The sequence below is a fragment of the Gymnoscopelus microlampas genome (genome assembly GCF_963454915.1).
Source record: "Gymnoscopelus microlampas genome assembly, chromosome: 20".
Taxonomy (NCBI): domain Eukaryota; kingdom Metazoa; phylum Chordata; class Actinopteri; order Myctophiformes; family Myctophidae; genus Gymnoscopelus; species Gymnoscopelus microlampas.
Genome location: NC_139957.1, coordinates 19629283 through 19653621, shown reverse-complemented (window position 1 = coordinate 19653621; position 24339 = coordinate 19629283). Strand labels below are relative to the sequence as shown.

The following is a 24339-nucleotide window of genomic DNA, read 5'->3' as shown; positions in this document are numbered from 1 at the left end:
CATAATTTTATAACATAATTAGGCTATATTGGATAACTATTGATGATCATGATTCATGGGGCATCGCATCGGGCAAGTCAGGCACGCGAGTTTAACCAAGCATGAAAATGCCACGCGACACATTATGTCCAACATTTATCTGCGCATGATGTGTGCTTATAGATTTACATTCGATGCTTAATATTTACAGTGGATTCATATCCTTTCGGTTAAATGACAATTTGTGCGACTGAATAATTCAGTTGAATTATGTCTCATCTAATGGTTCATTTACTCAGCAGAAAGGCCATCAGTAAATGCTATAGATAGATAGGGTTGTCATGCTGCTCACACAGTGAGTCCACTCAGCCAAGACTGTCCATGTCGAATTGAATGGTTATACTGCCCGTGAAGGCAACGCATCACTTGTGATCTATTGATTGTGTAACAAGGAGCGGTGAGCAGGTTTAAGTCCTCGACTACAGCGCATTATTTCCATAGACGGGATTATTGTGTTAGTGAATTGGCCTATATTTGGTTTCTTCTTTTATGTATTTGGCTGCGCCCCCCCCCCCCCCCCCCATCTCAAAAAATATTTTGTGCCAGGGATTTTTCAAAAATAGCAGATCTACAAGCTCATAGCTATGAGCTTATTTGCTATTTTTAATTGCCAAAGTATAAAATAGGCTTGTCTTCTTTTTTTTCTTAGATATGGGAGAGAAATAAACACAAATTTTGATTTCATATTACATTGACATTTTTCAAAGTATAGCAGTACAGCAGGTCTGCCGCATATTTGCTGCAGTCAATGGCCATGCAAAGCCCCCCTATTGCCCCCGTGTATAAGAAGATTTATAATGCCATTTGGACGTTCAAGATCCATTTTGAAATAAAAGCGCCTTGAAGTGTAATAATGTTGAATTTGCAAATACAAATTATACTCCGAGAAGATAGGCCCATATCCATTGATTGTTGACCAGGATATTCAAAAATATGTAATCGAACAGAACAGTTTGCTTAGCAGACTACTTTATTGTCTACAAAACCCCTGCAATATTTTTAACTGATTTTAAAAGATATATGTCCTGTCGAGCAGGCAGCCAAGGGGGCCAACAAGCCCCCCTCTGTAAACACACAAATGCGTTCCCATGAGAGATCTGTATGATTTTTGGAAACGGCATGCGCGCAAAAATGACATTTGAAATGTGATGCCATCACAGCTCCAGTGCACATTCCTAATCCACGTCACATGTTTGTCTAACTTGAAATTGTTTAAGAAATATATTGCTCTGATATTTTTCTGTCAGCAGTCAATTCTGAACTGTTTATCTGTTACAGCATGCAGCAGCAGTGGCGACCCCCCCCCCCCCCCTTGTCAAGTTTATCCAGGAGTGCACCATGCGTTTCTTTTATAAAGTCGCTTCTATACTCAAAATATCTTAAATGTGACAGAACAAGCTGAACTACAATGACTAACTTGAACACGAGCGATCGTTAAGACATGAGTGACCGTTCAATATCCAATTTAACTATTGGGAAATGCAATTTATAAAATCAGCAATATTGCTTATAACAATCAAGTTCAATTACACTGAAAAGACCCACACTAATATGACAGCATAGGCCTCTGTGTACATTGGCTCATCCTCTTCATGTGTTATGGTGCACATAGGATAAGCGTGCATTCTGGGGCTTTGATCCTATGTCATTCATTTTCTGTTTCCCGTTTTTCTCATATTTTCTCTCTCTCTCTCTTCAAAGAAAAACAAATATATATAACAAACAAATCTAAGCTATATATCCCAACAGGATCACCGTGCTTGCATGTGTGTCTACATTGAGTGCGCTTCATTGCCTCGATGTTTATATACCTTTTCAGTAAAACAACGTAAAGTGCATGCATGGTGCTTGGCTATAACATTGTTTTCATGGCTGGAATGCTTATGCTGACTCGGGATGAGGCAAATTAAGTTGCAGCTCTTTGTTCTCAAGTTGGTGTGTTGGACGTCAGATTGTCGGATCTCTAGTCTAAGGCCAGATGCGGCTCCAAAATGGCTAATGATGGCAATGATGATAATGAGGATGGTGACGTGATTGTGATAACGATCTTTGATGTTATGTAAGTCTACCACTTTCTCTAAGTGTATAATTAATTTGTTAATTTAAATTCCAGTCCACTGATGATGCGAGAGAATGGATCTGCGTGTTAATGCAAAGTTTTAATAACATAATGATAAATGATAAATGACGGGCTTCCCCTTTCCTTTGTTTTGCTGTTGGATTCAAGACGCCATGAAGTCTCGTTTGGGACAGCCCAAAGACGACGATGAATGATGGCAGCAAATTGCACAAAGCCCAAATCTGCTATTCTGAGATATAGGCCTACAGGCTGCGATTAATATAGCCTATACTCATACCTCCACTATATATCTTCTCCTTCTGTCCCTAAGTGTCAGACTTCTTTCTGGTTATATTGTGTTCAGTGTTCATCCTTTTCAGCAGGTGAAATTGGTTGTTTTACTGCAGTTAAGAACACATAGCCTACACCAGTGGATCTCAAACCTTTTCATGTCAAGGACCCCCAAAAAGATATGCATTTGGCTGCGGACCCCCCATTTCCAAAATATTTTGTGCCAGGGATTTATCAAAAATAGCAGATCTACAAGCTCATAGCGCGGCACTCGCGCTATGAGCTTGTATATCTGCTATTTTTGAATAGCCAAAGTATAACATGGTTAAAGTGGTTAAAATGATTGTGACGCTATATTAACTAATTTTCCTGGGGACCCCCTACCACCCCATGGACCCCTGGGGGTCCTCACCCGGACCCCTCTTTGAGAGCCAATGGCCTACAAGATATATAGCGCACCAAACCGTGAGAATCCCTTTAATTATGGTAGTTTTCTAGCAGTGGGCCTGTGTGCCCATAGGCCTGCTTTACAGCAAGTAAAACAAATCCGGAGCCGGGGAATTCGCTTGCCTCAGGAATTCGTTTAAGTCTGTTTAAAAAAAAATGTGTAGGAAGTCTACAAATTAGGCTACACAGTAAATTAACAACCTTCCCACAAATATCCAGATATCGACAATTGCTTTAGGGGGTTAGCATGAACAATCAATCTAATCAGAGTCCGACCAATTGCTAAACGACGCCAGTTCCTAATTTCGTTGCGTCGCCAAACTTGAGTGAAATCGTGTCAGAATATAGAGCGTACGTCGAGATCGAAATGATGTGTGCTATTAAATATTTGACCATATTGTACATTATTTTTGTATCAATATGCATTCAGGTTATTGTTATGCCACCTGTCAAAGCGTATTATCGTGACGCACTCATGGATGCATGCAGGCAGGCAGCCCTATTTGAATGGTTTTGTTAAGAAGTCATATATTTAAATGAGCATTATTCGTCATTATTGTCCCTTGACTGGAAATGGTCACGCTCATCTTTTTTTAAAAGGATGATGATGATAAATCGGGATACGTTTTAATAGCCAAGTATAGGCATATACGTATACGTAACGTACGTTGAAAGAATTTGAATTGGTTGGTTGCATGTATATATATGCTTGTGTTTCCGATGCTGGGCCGTTGCGTTGATGTTGTAGGTTACACGTGAACGCATGCGGATGCGTGCTGAAGTGGGTTATTATCATACAAGGACATCATGTTATTGGCCCAGAGAAAACACGATTTGTCATGGTAAGACATTGATGACGCTAAGTAGCAGGTCACGGCTCAAATGTCTGCAGTCTCAGCTGTAATTTTACGGAACTTAACATTTCAATAGGCCTTATAGGCGTCATATTTCTGTCAGTTGTTGCCATATATATACAGGCTACCATTTAAATTGGTAGACATATCACATATCTATTACAATTTAACGGAATATTTGTATAATTTCAACTGTTCAATAGGGGTTTATAGAGTGATGTGTTGTTTATGGATTATATCTTACCCCTTTATTGAAATGATAATAATAATAATTATTATTATTTGTATTTATTTTATTTATTTGTATTGTTAATATATGCCCTTAGTAGGCCTATATTCCAGTCTGCAGTTTCCATTGAGCTTGCATTTCACATATGTTTTATCCATCCAAGCTAGACTTGACCATAATAAAATCCATCTGCTTGAAATTCATTGTAACCTGATAGTATACATGGATTTGTATCAATTGGGCTAAACATCAAAAACGCATCAAAAGCGCATCTTTTATCAAGAGGCAGCTTAACGGAATTGGCTTGAGACATATAGGCTACTGTCTCTAATCCTCTCAGTGATTCCCCTTTTCTGGGATTCCCCAAAAAACATCATTTGGTGTCATGGATGCAATGTTCCTTTATCCCTTGGATTCTCACAGATCTCCAAGGAGTAAGATACAGGGTTAAAGCAGTGATGAATAAATGTTGCAGTACCCAGTTTGCTGCATTATAGCCTGTGGGAAGTTCAAATAACCACTAATAGGCTATAAGGAGGTGCAGTAATTCTTATTACAGCAAAGGTTAGGGAAGGCCAATATCTCATATAACGGCTTGGGCTCCCGTCATCATGCTTAAGCACGAATTACATAGAACATATTGAACTATTGTATTTGCGTTGCTGTTGGAAAATGCCCTATACCTTCAAATCCTTGTTGAAATAATAACCATTGATGACTCTAACCTTTATCGTCCAAATGGTGGTGACGCCATTAAAGGCCTTTACAGGTTAACACTTCTCAAAGGTTGAGTGGCCCTGTAACTTTAGTGCACCCTTAATGAGGACGAACGCAGGTTAACGACGTATGTAGTCGTGTTTCAGAGGCCAGGGCCGGGTTTCACGTGAGAGGGACAAAAGAAACAATATTTACGACACTTTTAAGCATCCATCACTCTTGACATCTGTTCGTCTGGCACCTGGAGTTCATTAGTATTAAATATTACATTCCACTCTAATTTGGAACCTTCTTTGTCCTGTCTGACCAAGGACACTGGAAAAACTGAGGAATCTAATAGCCTGCATTTAGTGTGCTTTTATATGTCATGATATTGTCATGAAAAAGCATAAATGTAAATACAAGCTGATATTAAGGTAGTGTAAAGTTGAAGAATCGTTGACTCACAATTTAGGAATGTCAATATTAATATTTTTTAATTCATTAAGATGCATGCTCAAACACAAGACACATTTCTGCAGTGACGCATTTTGGGTCGATGTTGCAGCAGCAGGGCACACTTTGACGTTTTTAGACAGTGCACTCGCAGAAGACACAGTAAAATCCTCAGTGTTAATTTAACTCTGAGAATAGCCAACTGTTACATTATGTAAATTATCATTAAATATGAAAAATCTAATTTTATTATATTTTCAGCAATTATACAGTTATAAAGATGCCTTTTATTCAGGGAAGAGACATTAGGGTATATATCATCCATTTGATTTTTGGGGGTGATGAATGAAAAACTTTGTTGAAAAGAGCAAATTGATGTTGTGTGTATAAAAAAATTTGATGAAATCTGTAGGAATTATTAGGAAGGTTTGTCCAACACTTGCCTTCTAACCTTACAGCGTAATATACCTGTATACCTTACTAAGAGTTGTATCAATGGGCCAGTATAACCCCATATCTCCCTAATACAATTCAGAAAAGGTTTATTTCCAACTACCACGTCCAGGAAACCATCTTCATCTTTATTTTATAAACTCAAACAATTGACCATTTGTATATAAACATTATTCAAATAGCTGTGAAACAGTGTTTCCAATTATATTTCCAATAAATATTTCTTACTTTCATTCTTATCCAATTGAGAGACAATGAAGTCATACTGTACTTCTCTGTACTGTACTTATGTCCAACACACCCACAGGGGGCGATATTCAATCAAATATAGAGGTGTATAACTATAGAACACCACCCTACACCTGATAGACACCCCGCCCTCACTACCTTAAAATTAAGAGGCATTAATAAGCACCCAAATGGGGAAAAGTGTAGCCTCAATCCTGTGCTTTATTTGTTTAAACTTGGTTTTCTTTTGACTTTTTTGATTGAGTATTTATATAATTGCATGCCTCACTCTATATTTTGTTGTTTTTGTGTTGTGTTGTCTTTGTATTTATTGTTAGATTTTTAGGTTGTGGTGTGCTTTCAACATAAACCCTAGATGGGATTCTTGTCTCACATGCACATACACTTCATAAAGTACTATATTTGCAATGTTTTAATGTGTGTGAATACAAAAAAAAGTTTAATATACAACGATGGGTTACACACATGCTTGGAATGCTATAGAATCAAATGTATAGGCCTGCTGTCAACAGAAATTGAGACAAATTGTTTGCATTTTGCAGGATGTATACAGTATGTAGCCTACGTATAGAAACTGGGTAACTGGCAATTCCCAAATGAATCATGTTTAATTTCTTTACAGGTGAGTTTGAGGATGGACTGGAAAATGTGTCCTTGTGTCAAGCACCCAGTCAGGCATGCAGGGTCCTTGCAAAATGGTGTTCCATGAAACAGCAGCCGCCTCAGAAGAATGAGGAACAGGTACAATGAGGTGAGTCAATTTTTATGACAACCCACAACCAACAACACATTTTCCAGTGGTTTTGTATAATCATGGTGACACACTCAACATTGTTCTGGGCAATAGTGATATGGGCAATACTCCAAACAAGCAGCAAACAACTGTGGCAAAGTTTCCAAATTCAAACGTTTTTTGGTAACAACAATGTGAATAAAACAGTTGAAGCAGTTGTCTGCAAAATGAGCCAGTCCCTAGAACTACACAGTGCTGTGTCACTGATTCAGTGCTGACCATCCTTGATCAGGCTTTGCTAATACTATATCCCATAATGTTGTGGCGCCATCTACTGGTAATTTTGATACAAATCCCATGATCTTCTCCCAAGTCGAGGTCTTCTGAATCACCCTTAAAGGACAACTTTGGTTTTTTACAACCAAGGTTTATATTTTAGCTTGTAATTAAAGTAAATAAAAGATGAGTGTTACATTTTTTTGATTTACTGCTTTCTATAGTTTTAGCAATTTTCGCGATATTTTTTACAGTGTGTGTCTAGTGGGCGGGGGCATTCTGTCCGGTGGTTAAATATGTCTTTTTTTACACAATAACCCAGCGTTTTCTTTATTAGTATTTACAGAAGCTTGTTTCTAGCCCCCAATAACTCACATCTGGCCATCAAAGACCACAGGACCTTTTTTTATTGCGTAAAAAAGGCATATTTAGCCACCGGACAGAATGCCCCCGCCCACTAAAAAATATTGTGAAAATTGCTAAAACTATAGAAAGCAGTAAATGAAAAAAAAATAACACTCATCTTTTATTTACTTTAATTACAAGCTAAAATATAAACCTTGGTTGTAAAAAAACAAAGTTGTCCTTTAACCTCAGTTTGCGTTACAAATAAAAGGCATATCTCAGACATCAGTGAGGGCCCTTGGAATCTCTTAACCCTCAATCTGAGCCATGTGTTCCAGTCCTTATTTTACTTATTAGCTGATGATGACGTTCCACATACTTAATTACCTAATTAATACATAATTAAATTACATATTGAGGTAACAAATACTATTTTCCAGTTGAATTCATTTCCTGACTGACTGGCTGAATTTGCAGGTCTTTACATGTTGAACGATTGGGGATGGTTATCGGTTATGCCAAGATGAATAGATAATTGGCTAATATCCTTAGCCTACTGAGGAAACCTCTGCCTGTCTTTCCGTATAGGGTTGACCAATTGATCTGAACTTGCACATGAGCATTGACCATTGGTATGAAGAGAGCAAAGAAGCAAAACTTTTACATTTCCCAATAAGCTTCTTTTTTTTTGGTGAATGGTCCTAGCAGGCTATGGGATCTATTTAGTCAGCATGAGTATTTACTAGATTGAACATGAGTACATAACTGAGCTTAAAGTTTGGTCTATTCATTTTTCTTGAGCAAACAATAAATAAGTCAGTTCATTTTTATGCAGGCTATGGGAGGTTGCGTTGCGGTCCCATAGCATGCATAGCATTGTATTTGGTCTCCCTGCTCTTCTATTGAGACATTAACATCCTGTGTCTAGGTTGGACATGACCTTTGACACGATCAATTTCAAGCGGGCAGGTTCTATTTGCTCAGTGGTAAATAAATTCAGCACTTGCGCAGGAGACCTGGGTTCAAATCCAGGGTAGAACAGGAAAGTTGTCTTACAATGCAGTTTTAATCTTAACCTGAATTGGAAAACAAACCACAAAATCAGCCTATGGGTTGATTTTTACATCTTGTTGTGCTGGAAAATAGTCAGTCTACAAGCTCACAATCAACCTTTCGAAGTGTTGAGAGTGCTGTTGATTTGCTATTTTTGGTGCAACACCAGCATGCAAACAAGTCAGTCTTTCAACATTAAAGGGTGGCCTCAAGAGGGCAGTAGAGCATCACACACACAAAATATTGACCTGAAGTCAATGGTGGGTGCTGTGCTTTTGGACTTTTGCGCAGCATTTGATATAATAGATCATGTGTTGCTGCTCAGAAAGTTATCAGCATATCATTTTAAAGAAAGTGCTATTGAATTAATGAATATTTATTTGGTTAACAGGCAACAATGTGCAGTGTTTAATGGTACATTATCAGAGATGGTGACCCCTTAATGTGGTGTCCCCAAGGGAAGTTGTCTAGGCCCATTGCTTTATTCATTTTTTGTTAATGATTTGCCACATGTACTAAACAGTGCATGTATGGAAATCTATGCAGATGACACTACAATGTATGTATCAAGTGAAAATTCTGTTTCTGTTAATATGTTGTTGCAAGAGGAGTTAATGCTGGTTTCTAACTGGGTTAGTGAAAATAGGCTAAAGCTGAATGTTTTAAAAACAAAGAGTATTATGCTGGGTTCTAGATATATGCTGAGATCGAATCCTGAACTAAGTCTTGTTTTACAAGGTGCTGTTATTGAACAGGTTAAAGAGGCCAAATTGTTGGGCGATGCAAATTAACAAAATGGTGAATACAATGAGTAGTAACATTTCAATGATAAAAAGAGGGGTACATCTGTTGACTGGTTCAACAGTTACACTTGTGTTACAATCGCTAGTTTTGTCCAGTCTTGATTATTGCCCAACGGTTTGGTCCAGTGCTTCAAAAAAGGATTTGGACAAACTTCAGCTCACTCAGAACAGTGCAGCACATCTCGCTCTGCGCTGCTCTGGGAGGAGTAGTGTTGAGTGGATGCATGCTGCACTGTCTTGGATGAGAGTGGATCAAAGGTTGGCTTGTAGCCTTGTGACATTTTTATTTAACATCTATCATACTGGTAAACCTGCACATTTGTTGTTACAGATACAACCCACCAATACTAGACATGGCTATGCCACAAGACAGGCTATGGGTGGTCAATTTACTTCGGCTTTAATACCTAGAACTAATGCACTTAAGAGAACAGTAATATCAGGAACATATCGGAATGGGCTACCGCCACATTTAATAAGGATAGACAATAAATCAAGCTTCAAAAATAAATTGAAGGAAGCCGTGATTAGTCAAATAGTTAGATTTAGTTAGTTGTTTAAAATGTTTGAACTATGATTAATTGTATATACTATTTTATTTTATTTTTTGTAATTATTTTTGTTTTGTTTGTCATTTCTTGATTTGCAAACTAAAAGGTGATATACTATGTAATCATTTATAGAATTTGTGAAGATCAAAATCTTCAATCATTTTTTTGTTGTTGGTTGTTTTAACTATGCAATGGTAGAATGACATTGTATTATGTTTTAATTGTATTGTGAATGTTTGGACCCCAGGAAGAATAGTCTTCACTGTGGTGAGGACTAATGGGGATCCGTAATAAACTAAACTAAACTAAACACAACACACTACAAATTTGCAGCACAAAGTGTTTTGTTGTGCCCTTTAGGCCCACACTGCACAGTTCAGCAAATAGGGGTCTGAGCTTGGGTGGCTTCAGTTTTCAGTGAGTACTTCCAAGCACATCTACTGATCTACATTCGTGCAGATGTTTTGTTCAATTATACTTTGTCCAATTAGTCTTTGGCTAATCCAAATGGAAGGCAGTGATTCATAGTTATGCGTTGTTATATTTCCAAATAGTAATGACCCTAAACTTTACTTTATATAAATTTAATGTCAGAAAGTGACTGTTCCAACATCTTGGACTGATGTTTAATCCAGAAGCACCAAAATGAATATTGTTCAAGTGGGAAGAATATGGACATGATGATCTTAATACTTTTCACCAACAGGTTACTTATTTATTTAGTCAGCCTGTATATATTATGATATGATATATTAAATATATATATATATATATTTAAATTTGAAAAAAATCAAATAGTAAATTAATTTACTACTTGATTGCATTGTATTTTTAGAATAGAGCAGTTACTTATGCTAAATAGTAAAGACCCTAAACTTTACTTTATATAAATTCAACGTCAGAAATTGACTGTTCCAACATCTTGGACTGAGAAGCACCAACATGAATATTGTTCACTAGTGGGAAGAATATGGACATGATCTTAATACTTTTCACTAATGGGTTACTTATTTTATTTAGTCAGCCTGTATATAGATTGAACATGAGTAGCCTACATAACTGAGCTTAAAGTTTGGTCTTTTCATTTTTCTTGAGCAACAAGATACATTTTACATTACATTTTAATCTCCTTCAAACAAAGGAGACATGCTGTAGTAGGGTCTTTGTTCTGCTTGTCATAAGAAGATGACCACGCCACAGTTAAATAATATTCTTCTGACCGTGTACTGTAAGGGTACAGTTGACTGCCCAGATAAAAAATACAATTGGCTTAGGAATGTATAAACCACTGGATCACTGCGTAATAAAGACTGCATGACAATTTAGTAATCCTTACCAATGAAGATGTAAATATCTATTATCACAGTATTTAAAATAAATGCTGGTTTGTCCCTGGTGCAATTCTTCACGGCTTTAGGGTGGTGACTAATGAGGATTACAAGAAAATGCTATTTTGCAACTCATGATGCCGCCTTTTGCTGACATTGCCACCTTTGACACCTTCTAATGAATGGGAAATGTCAAGTGGTGGCATTCCTTTGTTACTGCTCATCATGCCAGCCACCTTTTCATTGTACCAGTTCTGTGTGGTAACAAAAAATACACAGTACAATCCTCAGTGTTAATTTAACTCTGAGAGTGTACAAATGGAACCAAACGCAACTCTCTGAGTTGACAGGCCCATCTGTACACTCTCTGAGTTAAGTCTTTTAGACCACCTAAGTAACCTTGCCACACACACACACACACACACACACACACACACACACACACACACACACACACACACACACACACACACACACACACACACACACACACACACACACACACACACACACACACACACACACACACACACACACACACACACACACACACACACACAAGAAAGAAAGAAAACAATGTATCTCCCCAAAACGGTTACCTTTCAAGAAATGGAAAAAATAGTAGAATAAATGTAGTTATTTAGTCACAAGCTCTTGTTAATACTCATCATTGGTTCAATATTTATAAAACCCACAGACAGACCTATAGCCATTTAAAAAAAATGCAGATATACAAGCCCACAACGCTTAGCAGCACATTGTGTGCTTGTAGATTGTTTAATTTGGCTATTTTTCTGTGACCCTGTAGTATGACGAATTAGGCCATTCATTTACTTTCATTTGACTAATTAATTTGACTTATTAATTAACTACTACTTGATTGCATTTTGTTTTTTAGAATGAATAGCAGTTACCTATGCTAAATAGTAATGACCCTGAACTTTACTTTATATAAATTCAACGTAAAAAAAATGGACTGTTCCAACATCTTGGACTGATGTTTAATCTAGAAGCACCAAAATGAATATTGTTCACTAGTGGGAACAATATGGACATGATCTTAATACTAACAGGTTACTTATTTATTTAGTCAGCATGAGTATTTACTAGATTGAACATGAGTACATAACTGAGCTTAAAGTTTGGTCTATTCATTTTTCTTGAGCAAACAATAAATAAGTCAGTTCATTTTTATGCATTTTAATCTGCTTTAAACAAAGGAGACATAGGGTTTTGTTCTGCTCGTCATAAGATGACCACGCCACATTTGATTTGGCATGCTGCACATCAGATATGGCAACCCAAAAGCGTCTCTTATAGTGTCATATTAGAATGTTGTTCAGAGCAACCAGTGAACCCACAGCTGGTCCATGCTCAACAGCTTCACCCATACAAGGCCCCAGTTACAGCGGAGAGGGATGTGACTGCCAAGTCATTAGATGCCCCCCACCAAAATGCTAATTGAATTTACAGGGCAGGCCTGGGGAGAGCAGGATTCCAGAGGCAGGTGCAGCCTCCATCATGCAACAGTGAGTGACCCAACACATTGTTTGAAAACCTAACAGCATTTATGAATGGCAGAGAAGAAATCAGGGGAGACATTTTGATGAGTAACATTTGTGAGAAGACTTTGTGGCTAATCATTTGGACATAATTAAGAACAGATCAATATGTTTCCATATGGCGTGTATTATAATCTTTTAGGTTATATTTAAATTTAACAATTTCCATTAAGTCCGGCAGCTAGCCAAGCTGTTTGTAAATCTTAGAAACCCTTGCTGTTTAGATTGTATCTGCATGCTAAATGCCCAGCCCAGTGAGAAAACATCCATTTGGTTGAGAAAGAGGATGGAAATTGGGAGTTTAACAACAGAGTAAATATTTGGCTGTGAAGAGCTCTTGGGAGCTGCAGAGGACCCACTCTCACTGAAGCCTGTGGGTGTTAAATAGATTAAGGGCTGGGAGGGTCATTGTGGACAGAAAATTCCCGCTCTCTGGACATGACTTTTTCTTTGCTTTTCAGTGTTGTGCTCTTCAACAGAGAGCCCTCTGCAAACTAGCCACTCCAGCATAGCCTATACTGTAATCCTAAATTGTTTGTCAACCACTGGTAGCCTGTGTACACACTACTGAAAAGCTACACTTGAGATAAGACTACCAGAAGAGAGATTGTGTTTGGTGTTGTTTCTGTTGTTGTTGTTGTTGCTGTTGTGAGAGGATTCTTTAGGGTGGTTAATATACTTATAATAGGCGTAGATGTTCACATTTTTGTTTGTTGCTGTTGTTGTTGCTGTTCACTGTTGTGTGAGGATTATTTAGGGTGGTTATTAAGGATATATATTTTTTAAATGTATCTAACCAGGCTTCTTTCTGCAAAATAATAAAATGTCCAGGTGTGATTAACCCAAATATAGAAAAAGCTACACAAATATCAGCTGAAGTAGAAGCAATTTATTCATCACTTGCGGACAATATGAGGTCGTCAGTTTGTGTAGACCTGTGGAAAAACAAAAAGGAATTTTATACGTTTCAAATCACATAATGTAATATCGGTTTTGCACTATAGACGCGTTAGCAGTAGACGTAAAGCAGTAGATATAGTACCCCAGATCCCATTCAGTCCTATTCAAAACCATGACAACACGGAACAAGCTCGGATTTATCCTAGAAAGTTAAAGCACATTGTGCCGGGGCGTCAATCAGCCATTATTGCGAGACTGAACAAATGCAAAATCTTGACTGGAACAAATGCTTCCAACGGGTCTCGGACGCGGGGCTACATTTTGCCCTTTGTTCCCCCTCCTCTGGTTGGCATGTATTTGTGTTCCCTCTCTCGTCCGACCACCCAGGACGACTGGGAGGCACGTCCACTCCTCTCCTCCACTCTCCTCTCCTCTCCTCTCGGACAGGACCGGTGCTGTCACCATCAGTGTTGCCAGATTGTGAGAGAGTAATAAGCAACCAGGTCTAGGAGAACAAGCCCAAAAGAAGCAACTATAGGCCACATGAGCACTTTAAACCTATAAGCATCAGCTATTTGAAAATAGCCGATCTACAAGCTCACAGTTTGTAGAGCTGCTATTTTAAAATGCTCCCTGGCACAGAACATGAATGAAAATATTTGAGAACCACTGGTTTAAAAAATGATTACAATAATTTGGAAGCAAGCCCAAATAGCAAACACTTTAGAAACAAGCAGCACCAACAGTTAGAACCAACTTTACAGAAAAACAAGCCCAAAGCTTATAATATTATCGCTTATAATAGCCAGACCTGGCAACCCTGGCTGTCACCATGCGAGGCGCGCTGCACATCCGCCTCCAGCAGGTTGTGGGAACTGTGACACTGACCTGCCTCGTGCGCCACACTGAAGTGGTTAGAGACCATCAAACGTGTTATAGACAGATTATATACGTTACGTACGATTACCTTCACTGTTCTTTTTTTATACTTTCCCCTCTATTTTTTTATTAATTTATTTTATCTGGTGGTCTGCACAGATTTCACAATTGTACATCTCAAAAAGAGTGTTTTTTTAATGAATGCTGCTGACTGTTTAAAGACAAATAATAAATAGGCTATATCATATCACTCTTTTAAACACGCGAATATGACATAGGCCTATACTGTATATCAAGATATTCAAGCCTGCAAAATAACGGCCCTATATATATATACGCACACTAAATGTATTAGTTAAACCAACTTGGGGCATTACGCTAATTGCTCACTTTGTATGCAAATATTAGACATGTTATTTTGGTGAAGGGGGGGAGGGGGGGGGGTGATGGGATGGGCTCCGTTGTCACTTGCCACCCAAGACGTGATTCAGCTCCCAACAATCACCATTATCTGTTTCCCAGTTGGGACGATACGGGGCGAATGTGTAATGATGACGAGTGTTTCCTTCGGTCATTGTTGAGCCTCTGTCTCTCATTCTTCTGACCGTCCACACCTACCGCCATTGGATGACAGCACTCCAGCCATTCAGGTACTTAGTTAGCGCCCCCCGAAGAGAAGAGGAGCCTTATAAACGACGCAAAGTGCTGTTTATATAAACAGTAAGCCTCGTGCACACACGGTTACACTTAGGTATTGTTTTGGAGTGGAGAGGCTACACATTGCCTTTTATTCCCACGGTGCTTTCTGTTGGCTAGTTGCTGTGTTTTCCTTATTTGGACAGCTTTTACGCAAACGGATTCGAGGGCAGACAGTGCTGCGCACGGACGCAAATGGCTGTGCCAACAAAGTTCCGTTTTTCCGTCAGGAGCATTCTGGATTTGCCCGAGCATGATGACAACGAGACGGCCTCGCAGCCGTCGCCGGTCCGCTCCTGCACCAGCTCCCCATATTCCTCATGGATTGAGTGCGACCGGAGCCCCTGTCTATGTAAGTGCCATCGTATTCATTAACGCGTATGATTTCTTTCGTGTGCTTCCCAAACTTTTACCCAAAAGAGAAATTAAACGTTTGTCCGGGACCCAAACTTGTGAAAATAGCAGATCTGCAAGCTTGTAGATTGGCTATTTTCACTACTTCTTAAATATTTGTTTTCAAATGTATGGAATTTCTTTGATTTTATATTTTATTTAGAAAAAACATTGAATTTGTTTTTAATTCATGAAAAATTGGGGGGGATTATTATAATATGTTTTAATGTTTTGAAATGTACTCAGTCGTGACCCAGACAAATGTGTCCGCGACCCACAAATGGGTCCCGAATCCCGACCCACCGTTTGGGAAACAGTGTTATAGGCTATATGTAGCCTATAATTAAATAATAACACATGGCAACCTCCACCTGCCCTCACCTATATAACCTCATCTAATTCAGGTATCATGGCATTTCACGTAACCCGACTTGTCAATAACGTATCATAACGCTTGTTTCTACAGCTTCAGATGAAGGCAGTCTCGAGGCCTCTCCAGATTCCACCGAAACGGTCGTCGACTCGGATTCCGAGAGGAACAACAACAAGAAGAAGAAGCGTCGGGTTCTGTTCTCCAAGGCCCAGACCTTCGAGCTGGAGAGGCGCTTCCGCCAGCAGCGCTACCTGTCCGCCCCGGAACGCGAGCATCTCGCCCGCCTCCTGAGCCTGACGCCGACGCAGGTGAAGATCTGGTTCCAGAACCACCGCTACAAGATGAAGAGAGGACGGACAGAAGGAGCGCAGCAGCACGAGATATTATCGCATCACCAGCCTCCGTTCCTGCGCAGAGTCGTGGTCCCGATCTTGGTCCGGGACGGGAAACCGTATCAGACCTGCTTAATTGACACGGAGAAGGGGGGTTGCATCGCGCCGACCACCTGTCATCAATCACCCTTCGGTTTGGCCTATCATCAGACTTTTCAGCAGCACCCGTTCGCGTTGGCTCCCAGATACCAGCACTTTCACCATCACGGGCCGCCGGCCTCCAAACACACCTTCGCTTGGAGAGACTTTATGAACGACTCTGTTCAATATCAGGCGTTCAAATGAAAGTTCCATGTTTCTTCAGCAGTGGTTCTCAAAGTGGGTTCCATGGACTCCCAGGGTTCCTTGAGGGGGTTCTAAAAATGACCCTTACAAGTCTGTAACTGTGACAGTATACAAATGGAACCAAATGGACAGTATTTGTATACTGTCAGAGTTAAGGGGGAGTCCTTGAAATGTAAAAGTTTGAGAACCAGTGTTCTACAGCGCTATGTGCAAGTTCATTTAGAGAATTGCATCAAATGTATTCTGAATGTGTACTCTTGCGGATTTTCGAGCATCTTAAAAAAAATAGAGATTTTCTATAGGAAATATTTTGCACATTTTATTTTGATATTTTGAGTATTTTGTGACTATTTTCATATGAATATTGTTCGTAATATTTTCTGAAGCGTGAGCCTATACTGGTGTAGCCTGTGAATAGGCCAATTGTTTATTCTGTGATATAATGTATTTGTATTGGGTTGTGCATGGCCGTTTTATAGTCTGCACACAATACTTGTGTTCAGTGTGTTGTGTATTTAAATAATATGTTTGCCGTTAATTGTAGGCTGCACTAGACCGTATCTTATGATAGCAGCAGTGCCAGTAGCTATTAGCTTAAATGTAGACATAATAATGTTATATTTGTTACCTTGAAATATACCACGGCCACATGTTTTAATTGTTGCTTTTTTTCTGAACAAAATTATGAATAAATAATTTCACATAATGTTCTGTAGCCTACATTAATTGCTCCATCAGTCTAAATTATCTCAAATGTTTTACTTTATTGCCTTTTAAGTGTTTTCTAATGAGGTAATTTAGTCAGTGTGTGCTTGACGCATATAGGATATATAGCCTATATTTTAATGAAATGCATTTTACTTACATTACTAGACTTCATTTGCTTAATTTACCATGCTACCATGGCAGTCTAATACACGCTTGACGTTAAAATATGCAGCAGGTCAAGACATGGGCCCAGGAGGCTTTTATAATGATAAAAAACTACCAAGAGCCAAAAGCTGAGCAAACATGACTGTAAAAAGACTGGATTTGGCTCAGCATAAGAATACCCAGTAAACATTACAGCCATACCCACTAGAAAAGCCCTTTGTCGTTTTGGCCCATGGACTGCTTTTCACTTTAACACAATTAGGCGTAAAAGTGACAGTATGCAAAGGAAGGAGTAGCCACCGACGATTTGACAAGAAATCTATTATTTGGGTTTGAGGAGGAATTTCAGCCTAAATGTCCAAGACCAGGAGTTTACTTTAGTTTTCAGATAAGGCTAGTTGCCACATCACAATTCGTAATATGAATATAGGGTAACCTGCTATAGTTAGGCCTATATTTAGGGTCTGGGCTAGTCAGTAACTATCTCGTAAAGTGTTCATAGCATCGTCAGATATTTCATCTTTCTATTAGAAATCTGAACTGTCTGCTGTGGAGAAAATGATGGTCTCCTATAGGCTATAAGAAGAAGATTAATTTGTTATTTGGAATTAGGCCTATCTGTTGCCTGTTGCTGGGTGACACATTTTTTCTTTAGTCTTACAATAATACAATATTTCAGTTGGCCAAGATAATAGGCAACAGGCTGTATAGGCTATTTAAATGTGTAGCGGGGCAGGGGGCTTGATATGTTGAAAACATGGTGCTTCGTGCTTTCACGACCCCTGTGATGTTGTTTGCTCGTCCTGTGACCCTGCAGCGCATCGTCCCTGTCACCTGGCCCTTTGTGCTGCTCGCTAGGGCCACCTTGTATCACATATGGAGGGGACTGCCCGAGCCCCTCAGCTCGCTGCATCTCCCCTTAAACACTCTTTTTGTCTGTGTGTCTCCCTGTGAATGGACCATTGTCCCTCGTCCAAAAGGGACCTAGACAAAATCTTTAGTGTTTCAATTCCCGAAATGTTTAATCAGTCCCCGCGACAAATTTATGAGGTTTAACAGCACAATGGTGTTTTAGAGCATCGTGGGTTTTAAGGGTGACAAAGACAGGCTTTTAGAGGTTGCCATTGGTTTTTTAAGTTGGTCAGAAGAACTCTGAAAAGGGTTTTGGTAGTATAGGCTGGCCTACCCATCTTGTAGTTTTGCTCGGCCTATTGGGCCCCTTTCGGAAAGTTAAACGCGTTGACTTAAAGACTCGGTAAAAGACGAAATACATACGATATTAGAACGCAAAATGTAGCAAAATCCCAGAAGCGTTGCTATTATGTTCATTAGGAACATTAGGCCTATAGCATTATCACGGACTGACACTATACAGTGATAGTTCGGACTATGAACTTGTTGTAAGACATAATCCACCAATGATTTAACCATGCTTAACAACTGTATATAGGCTCCATCTTACATTATCTAATCTTAGGCAATGTTATTGTGTGCCATTGACACAGTCCTAATTAGGCTCATTTTAAAATAAATTCTCAATAAAATAGATAGTCCCCTAATGTAGGCTAAATGTTTCTCAGGAAGAACTTATGTTCATCCATTTATTATTTTGTCAAGCATTTCTCTATCAAGTTCATCCTGACAGGCTGTTTTCTGAATCCGAATTCCACCATATTTAAACTTACCAGGCCTGTGTAAACATGAGTTGGCTTTGGTGCCTCTCCTGAACCCAGTGAATGAAGAGCTACCAGCCACAGTTAACTTGAGAATGCTTGGCATGCATGGCTGGAGAGAGGGCACGACAGACAGACACTTTACAACAGCTATTCCCCTTAAGCCTTAATTGTGAAACTTTCACCCAGCACTGAATTGGGGTTTGGTTTCGGAATTAAAAACATTTAATGGTGAATATACCTAATATATAAGGGTTTAGTAAAGATGAGCTGTAAGTTATCTCATGGCATTAAACATTTCCCGAAACACGAAAAATAACTGCATCACGTTTTTCATCGAAAATACAAATCGAGTGACGATCTAGGCTATGAAAGCCTAATGGATTCAAATTCTCAGGGATTATCCTGCATTTAATCTGCAGACAGCAGCTCTTATATTAATACACGTTTTTGTTACACTTTTCTCCAGTGGTGGAAAAAGTACGAAATGTTTTACTTAAGTAAAAGTATCAATACCACAATGTAGAAATACTCTGTTCAAGTAAATCTGTTTCAAGTCCGGTACTCAAAATTTACTTAAACTTTTACATTTGGTATTTAAGTCTAAAAGTCTTAAAGTACCAAATGTAAAAGTAGGCTACTCATTATGCATAATGTCCCATTTCACAAATATCATAATGTGTAAAATAGTAGATCTACAAGCACATGTTGCAACACAACATGTTGTGAGCTTGTAGATCTGCTATTTTCAAATAGCCAAAGTTTAAATATAGGGCTGAAGTTGTTAATGTATATTTTGTAATAATAATAAAAAGTACAGTAGCTAAAGTTTCCAAATAATTACAATGGAGTAAAAGTACAATATTTGTCTCTGAGATGTAGTGGAGTAGAAGTAAAAGTATAGAAAATGGAAATACTCCAGTCAAGTAAATTAAAGTTCCTAAAAATTGTACTTATGTATACTTGAGTAAATGTACTTAGTTACTTTCCATCATTGCTTTTCTCAACAAAACGTTAACGCCCTAAAGAGAACACAACTATATTAGCAAAACCTTCAACCAAATGTGCTCAATAATGTATTTATATATACTATTTATATAGCCTATACTTACAGAATAGGCTAAAACACATTTATATTTCAACTCACTAAAGACCTCTTCCACAGAATCAATACTAATCTGTGATTTACAATTCAATCTTTGTGGCTGGAAGAATCAGTAGTACTTTCTGAATGAGAACCTCCAACAGGCAACAGGTGTTTTTAAATCATTTAAACATGATTCATTCAACATAGTAAATACAAATATTTCTTCAGGTATTCATGTAATATTACATGTTTTCCAAACCATTCACAATGGAGCTGTGCATCTTGTTGTTTTTGTTTGGGTTTGGAGTGGGCTCAAACTTTCCCCTCTAATCTAGGGTCAACAGTGAACAAGCTAATTATATATATATTATATTATATATATATATATAATAACGATAAGGCTCTATGCCAAAATGTGTCCCCATGTTTCTCATTGTCTTTAAAATAAATTCTTAAACAAGGACAAAGACATTTTTGTTCTCAGTTTTGCTGATTCTTGGAGTGCCGCCTTCTTCAGATCTGTTTGGGAGAATCTCAATGTCCTATGCAAGCATGCAGGTCTCTGCTGGGAGATTTTGTTGGTGTTTTACATGCCTACACTAGATGGCAGAATAGTACATGCTATTGGGTTTCCATGCCTCTGATGGATCCCCAGTTGAAGTGCTACACATAATGGACTGAACTCTTGTGGTGAAATGGCAATTTAGTCCAATAGGGGCCATGCTTTACCAGTGAATTGCATTGTTTGCATTTTAAGTTGACCTCAGAAGTTGGTCAACAATATTATATTAGGCCGGGGATTAAAATGTGTGACTTGATGTGACATCATTACCTGCTCTATATTTAGGAGGAAGCTAGAAGCTATTGCGGCTGAACAAGGGTCTGAGTATGAGAGACTACCTGCATGCTCTACAGTAAAAAAGCATCCAAACTTTCCTATCTGTCCAAAATGTGTGTCCAAATGTTTATGCTCAGAATAGAATTCAAGTGATAGAACATGCTTAAAACAATGCAGAACTTTGGTAGAACCTTGGGGCATGGACGGATTATGCACGGCCATTGACCACCAGGGGGCAATTTATTAACATTTAACTCTCAAGGACGTGGGTCCCTCAGCCTATACAGTATCTCTCTAGAGCCATCATATGGGATCCTTTACCATAGCCCCTCCTATGGCCGTAGTGTGGTGCCCACCCGACTGCTCATTCTGCATGGGTAACACTAGGGGGCCCAAGATAACTGAGTCTAGATCTAGATTTATAATATGCCATGCAGGTCCTGGGCAGATATATAAGTCCAAATATTGTCAATCTTATTTAACTGTAGCTTCTGTGCTCTGAGATAAACACCTGAAGTAAGATTTCCATTCACTATCACTGCATAGTGAAACATCACACTTTTAGCACACAAACAAATGAAAACAAAACAGATTCTTCCACCAAAATAAATAGTTCTAAGCAAAGTGAAATGGCTGAATTAATTTCACGTCACCCTTGATGGAAGTTCTCTAGTTCAATACAAATTGACAGATCACCAATATCAATGTAATAATGCAAGTGAATGACGACACCATAGGTGAAATAGTTTAGTTAGCTGCATTCAAACAGATTGACCTTTACTGATTGCAAGGGGAATTTGTTGTCATGCAGCACAGCACCACATGAAATGAAACAAAGGTAAAGATATAGAGCAGGGGTTCTCAACCTGTGGGTCGGGACCCCCAGGGTCTCCACATGATTTTGGGGAGGTCCCCAGATGACAGTGAAGTGACGATTTAAGGACTTTTAAGACCTTTAACACATAAAAAAAGGGGGGGGGGGTTAAGAAAAGAGAATAAATGAAATGAAAAAAAGACAATTACTGCATTAAAAGTATTCAACAAACTATACTATAAAAACTGGTCACACATTGACCAAATTGTCAAATAATATAAGAAAAGGGCAAAAAATGTTGATCAGCTATTTTTGCAATATGTCTGTGGAACCGAGTCAAATTAAATGTATGCCTCAACTCCCAGTTCAAATTTGAGTATTTTTGGGAATCCCCAGTTCAAATATGATCATTTTGGGGGAACCCAAGTTCAAATATACTTATTTTGGGGGGTCACGGCCTGAAAAGGTCGAGAACCACTAGGGAATAAGTACAGAATAAGTATAGTAACAATAGGGTAATAATAATATAAAATACAGTAAACATGACTATCACCACTAGAAAACGGACTGACCTGGCCACCTGCAATTGTCCTGACCGGATATAAATGAATATAATGTGCAATCTATCACAGTCAAATGGGCAACAGTCAAATCAATATGTTCATGCATGTAGAATACTGTATGTAGTTAATTAGATATAAATAAATATAAATAGATAGGCACAGGTAATCTATCACCAGTCATTATGTGCATATGGAAGAATATGAGAATCAACAGTAATTTGAATAAACCAATATGTAATTTACAATCTGTAACCATATTATGTGCATATGAATATATACAGATAATCAACAGTAATGTGTATCAACTCATAGTTTAACACACAATGGCAAATGTCCTTTCATAGGATATAATTTGACTCAAGGTCACCATCACTCAACCATGGAAGCTGTTATGTTTGTCAGAAGAGGAGAGATTGTGAGAGGGAGAGATGAAAATTAAGACATTAATTCAAAAAGGAAATGGACAGACAGACAGACAGACAGACAGACAGTGTACTTAATCCCTGGGAGCAGATTGTGGCGTTAGCGTATCACTCTCGCTTGCTCTATATCTCTACAACACTTACACTATACACTCATTTTATATCCCATAATTTTAATGTGTCCCAATATTATGGATTGATAGGGCTATGCAGATTTGTAGAATACAAATGTGAGATTTACTTTAAATGTGATTTCTACCAGCAGCACTCTCTTGTATAATCCTTTGCCAGGTGAAAGTTGTTAGAAGCATCATCACCATGATAATTCAGCTCATAAACAACTTGAGCGTTCATAGAACAAAGGCTCTGCACGCGCCACTTCAAAGTATCGTCATTATTCGGAGGAATTAGTGCAAGCATTTGGACTAATTAACGCTAATTGACCGTAATAGCCATGTTCAAGTACAAAAAATGTAGGCCTACTGATTCAGATGATTAAGATTGCCTCCTGAAATTCCGCAATTAAGGAAGCCATAGGCTAGATTTACCTTGCATGCAGACACAGGCTATAATTCTAATTGCCTGCAATTACATGACTCACAGTCACAGAATATAAACTTGTCTAACCTGACAAAAAAAAATAGTATTTGCCTTATATGCCTGATATTCTTGCATAGATGATACCCAATAATTATAATCCAATAAAGGAATGTGTATTTTTCTGTAATGGGCCGTTCTGTCCGAGTATTTTCCTTTTGGGGTTATTTGTGAAACTAATACTAATACTAGGCCTAAATCATATTCTGTAAATCCAGGACTTTTAGAGTATTTCATATACTGTTATTTACTTTGCGTGGTGCTGCTAGCTGGTTCAAACTCATTCACCTTTCGGCAGAGAAACCCTAATTGTAATCCCCATTAAAAAAAACAATCCAAGGGATCTACTAGTGGAGAGCACTATATGACATTGTTGCCCTAGTTTCCTAATTTGCATTTGGTTGCAATTGGTCGTTCTTTTACATGTGCACAGTGCACATCCACACGTGCAATTGTCTGTGAAATTCGACTTAAGCAGAGTCAAGCAGAAGTCAGGCAGAATTAGCATATTAGCTACACTCGAGTTGTTCCACCTTCGTGGCTGCTGTTGAATAGAACTGCAGAATTCAGAGGGCCTCCAATGAGGCAAAAAAACACAAATTGTGACAGCCAGCAAGACGCCGTGTTTCCTTAACCACTTGAACCCTCTAGTGACTAGTCTTATTAGTGAAACGGAACTGAGTTACAACTGTAGGCTACTTGGGCCGCTTTTATTCCGTTTACACCAAATCTCGTTGCCAAAAATAGCCGGATCTGCCATCCCCACAGAATAGGCATGGTAGAGGGTTCAAGTGTTTAAAAAGCTATTTTCGCTATGCGGAATATGACGAAGTAGACTTATACAGGGCTTAAGTGGTAAGATGATCATTAGCCTGTTATATGTCTATTCTGTAATTAGCCTAACGCAGACGACGGTTGTATCTCAGTGAAATAAAGATATCAGGCTATAGCCTTAACTCATCATGTGTTGCTTGGGATGCAATAGAACTTAGGTTATACTTAGGTTAAAATATAACACCGCAAAATTGTCATCACAGCTCAGAACGTCCTTATTCATTTGCCATTAGGCTATATATTGCCTGTTTTAGCCTCTACATAGTTGTATATTTATTAGAAATATATAATGTTGT

At 38.5% G+C, this 24339-nt stretch overlaps 2 protein-coding genes across 4 annotated transcripts in view; both read left to right on the top strand.

Moving 5' to 3' along the window:
- LOC311035956 (uncharacterized protein) overlaps window positions 1-24339 on the top strand; it is a 96823-nt gene that overhangs the window by 15733 nt on the left and 56751 nt on the right. For 2 of the 3 annotated variants that reach the window (XM_084044474.1, XM_084044473.1), the window contains exon 2: window positions 6396-6524. In XM_084044474.1, coding sequence (XP_083900600.1) covers window positions 6520-6524 — 5 coding nt within the window. In that variant the 5' untranslated portion in view covers window positions 6396-6519. Of the gene's footprint in view, window positions 1-6395; window positions 6525-7715; window positions 7819-24339 lie in introns of those variants that run through there. The other variant, XR_014599813.1, reaches the window with a different exon arrangement.
- nkx2.9 (NK2 transcription factor related, locus 9) lies at window positions 14680-17022 on the top strand. Its single transcript, XM_084045178.1, has 2 exons — window positions 14680-15251; window positions 15759-17022. The coding sequence occupies exons 1-2, from the start codon at window positions 15095-15097 to the stop codon at window positions 16340-16342; spliced, it is 741 nt and encodes a 246-aa protein (XP_083901304.1). The 5' UTR covers window positions 14680-15094; the 3' UTR covers window positions 16343-17022.

Excerpts from the sequence above, each read along its gene's own strand:
- nkx2.9 (XM_084045178.1), top strand. The coding sequence starts at position 15,095 with ATGGCTGTGCCAACAAAGTTCCGTTTTTCCGTCAGGAGCATTCTGGAT. Across the intron at positions 15,252-15,758 it reads CGACCGGAGCCCCTGTCTAT|CTTCAGATGAAGGCAGTCTC; the intron begins GTAAGTGCCATC and ends TTGTTTCTACAG.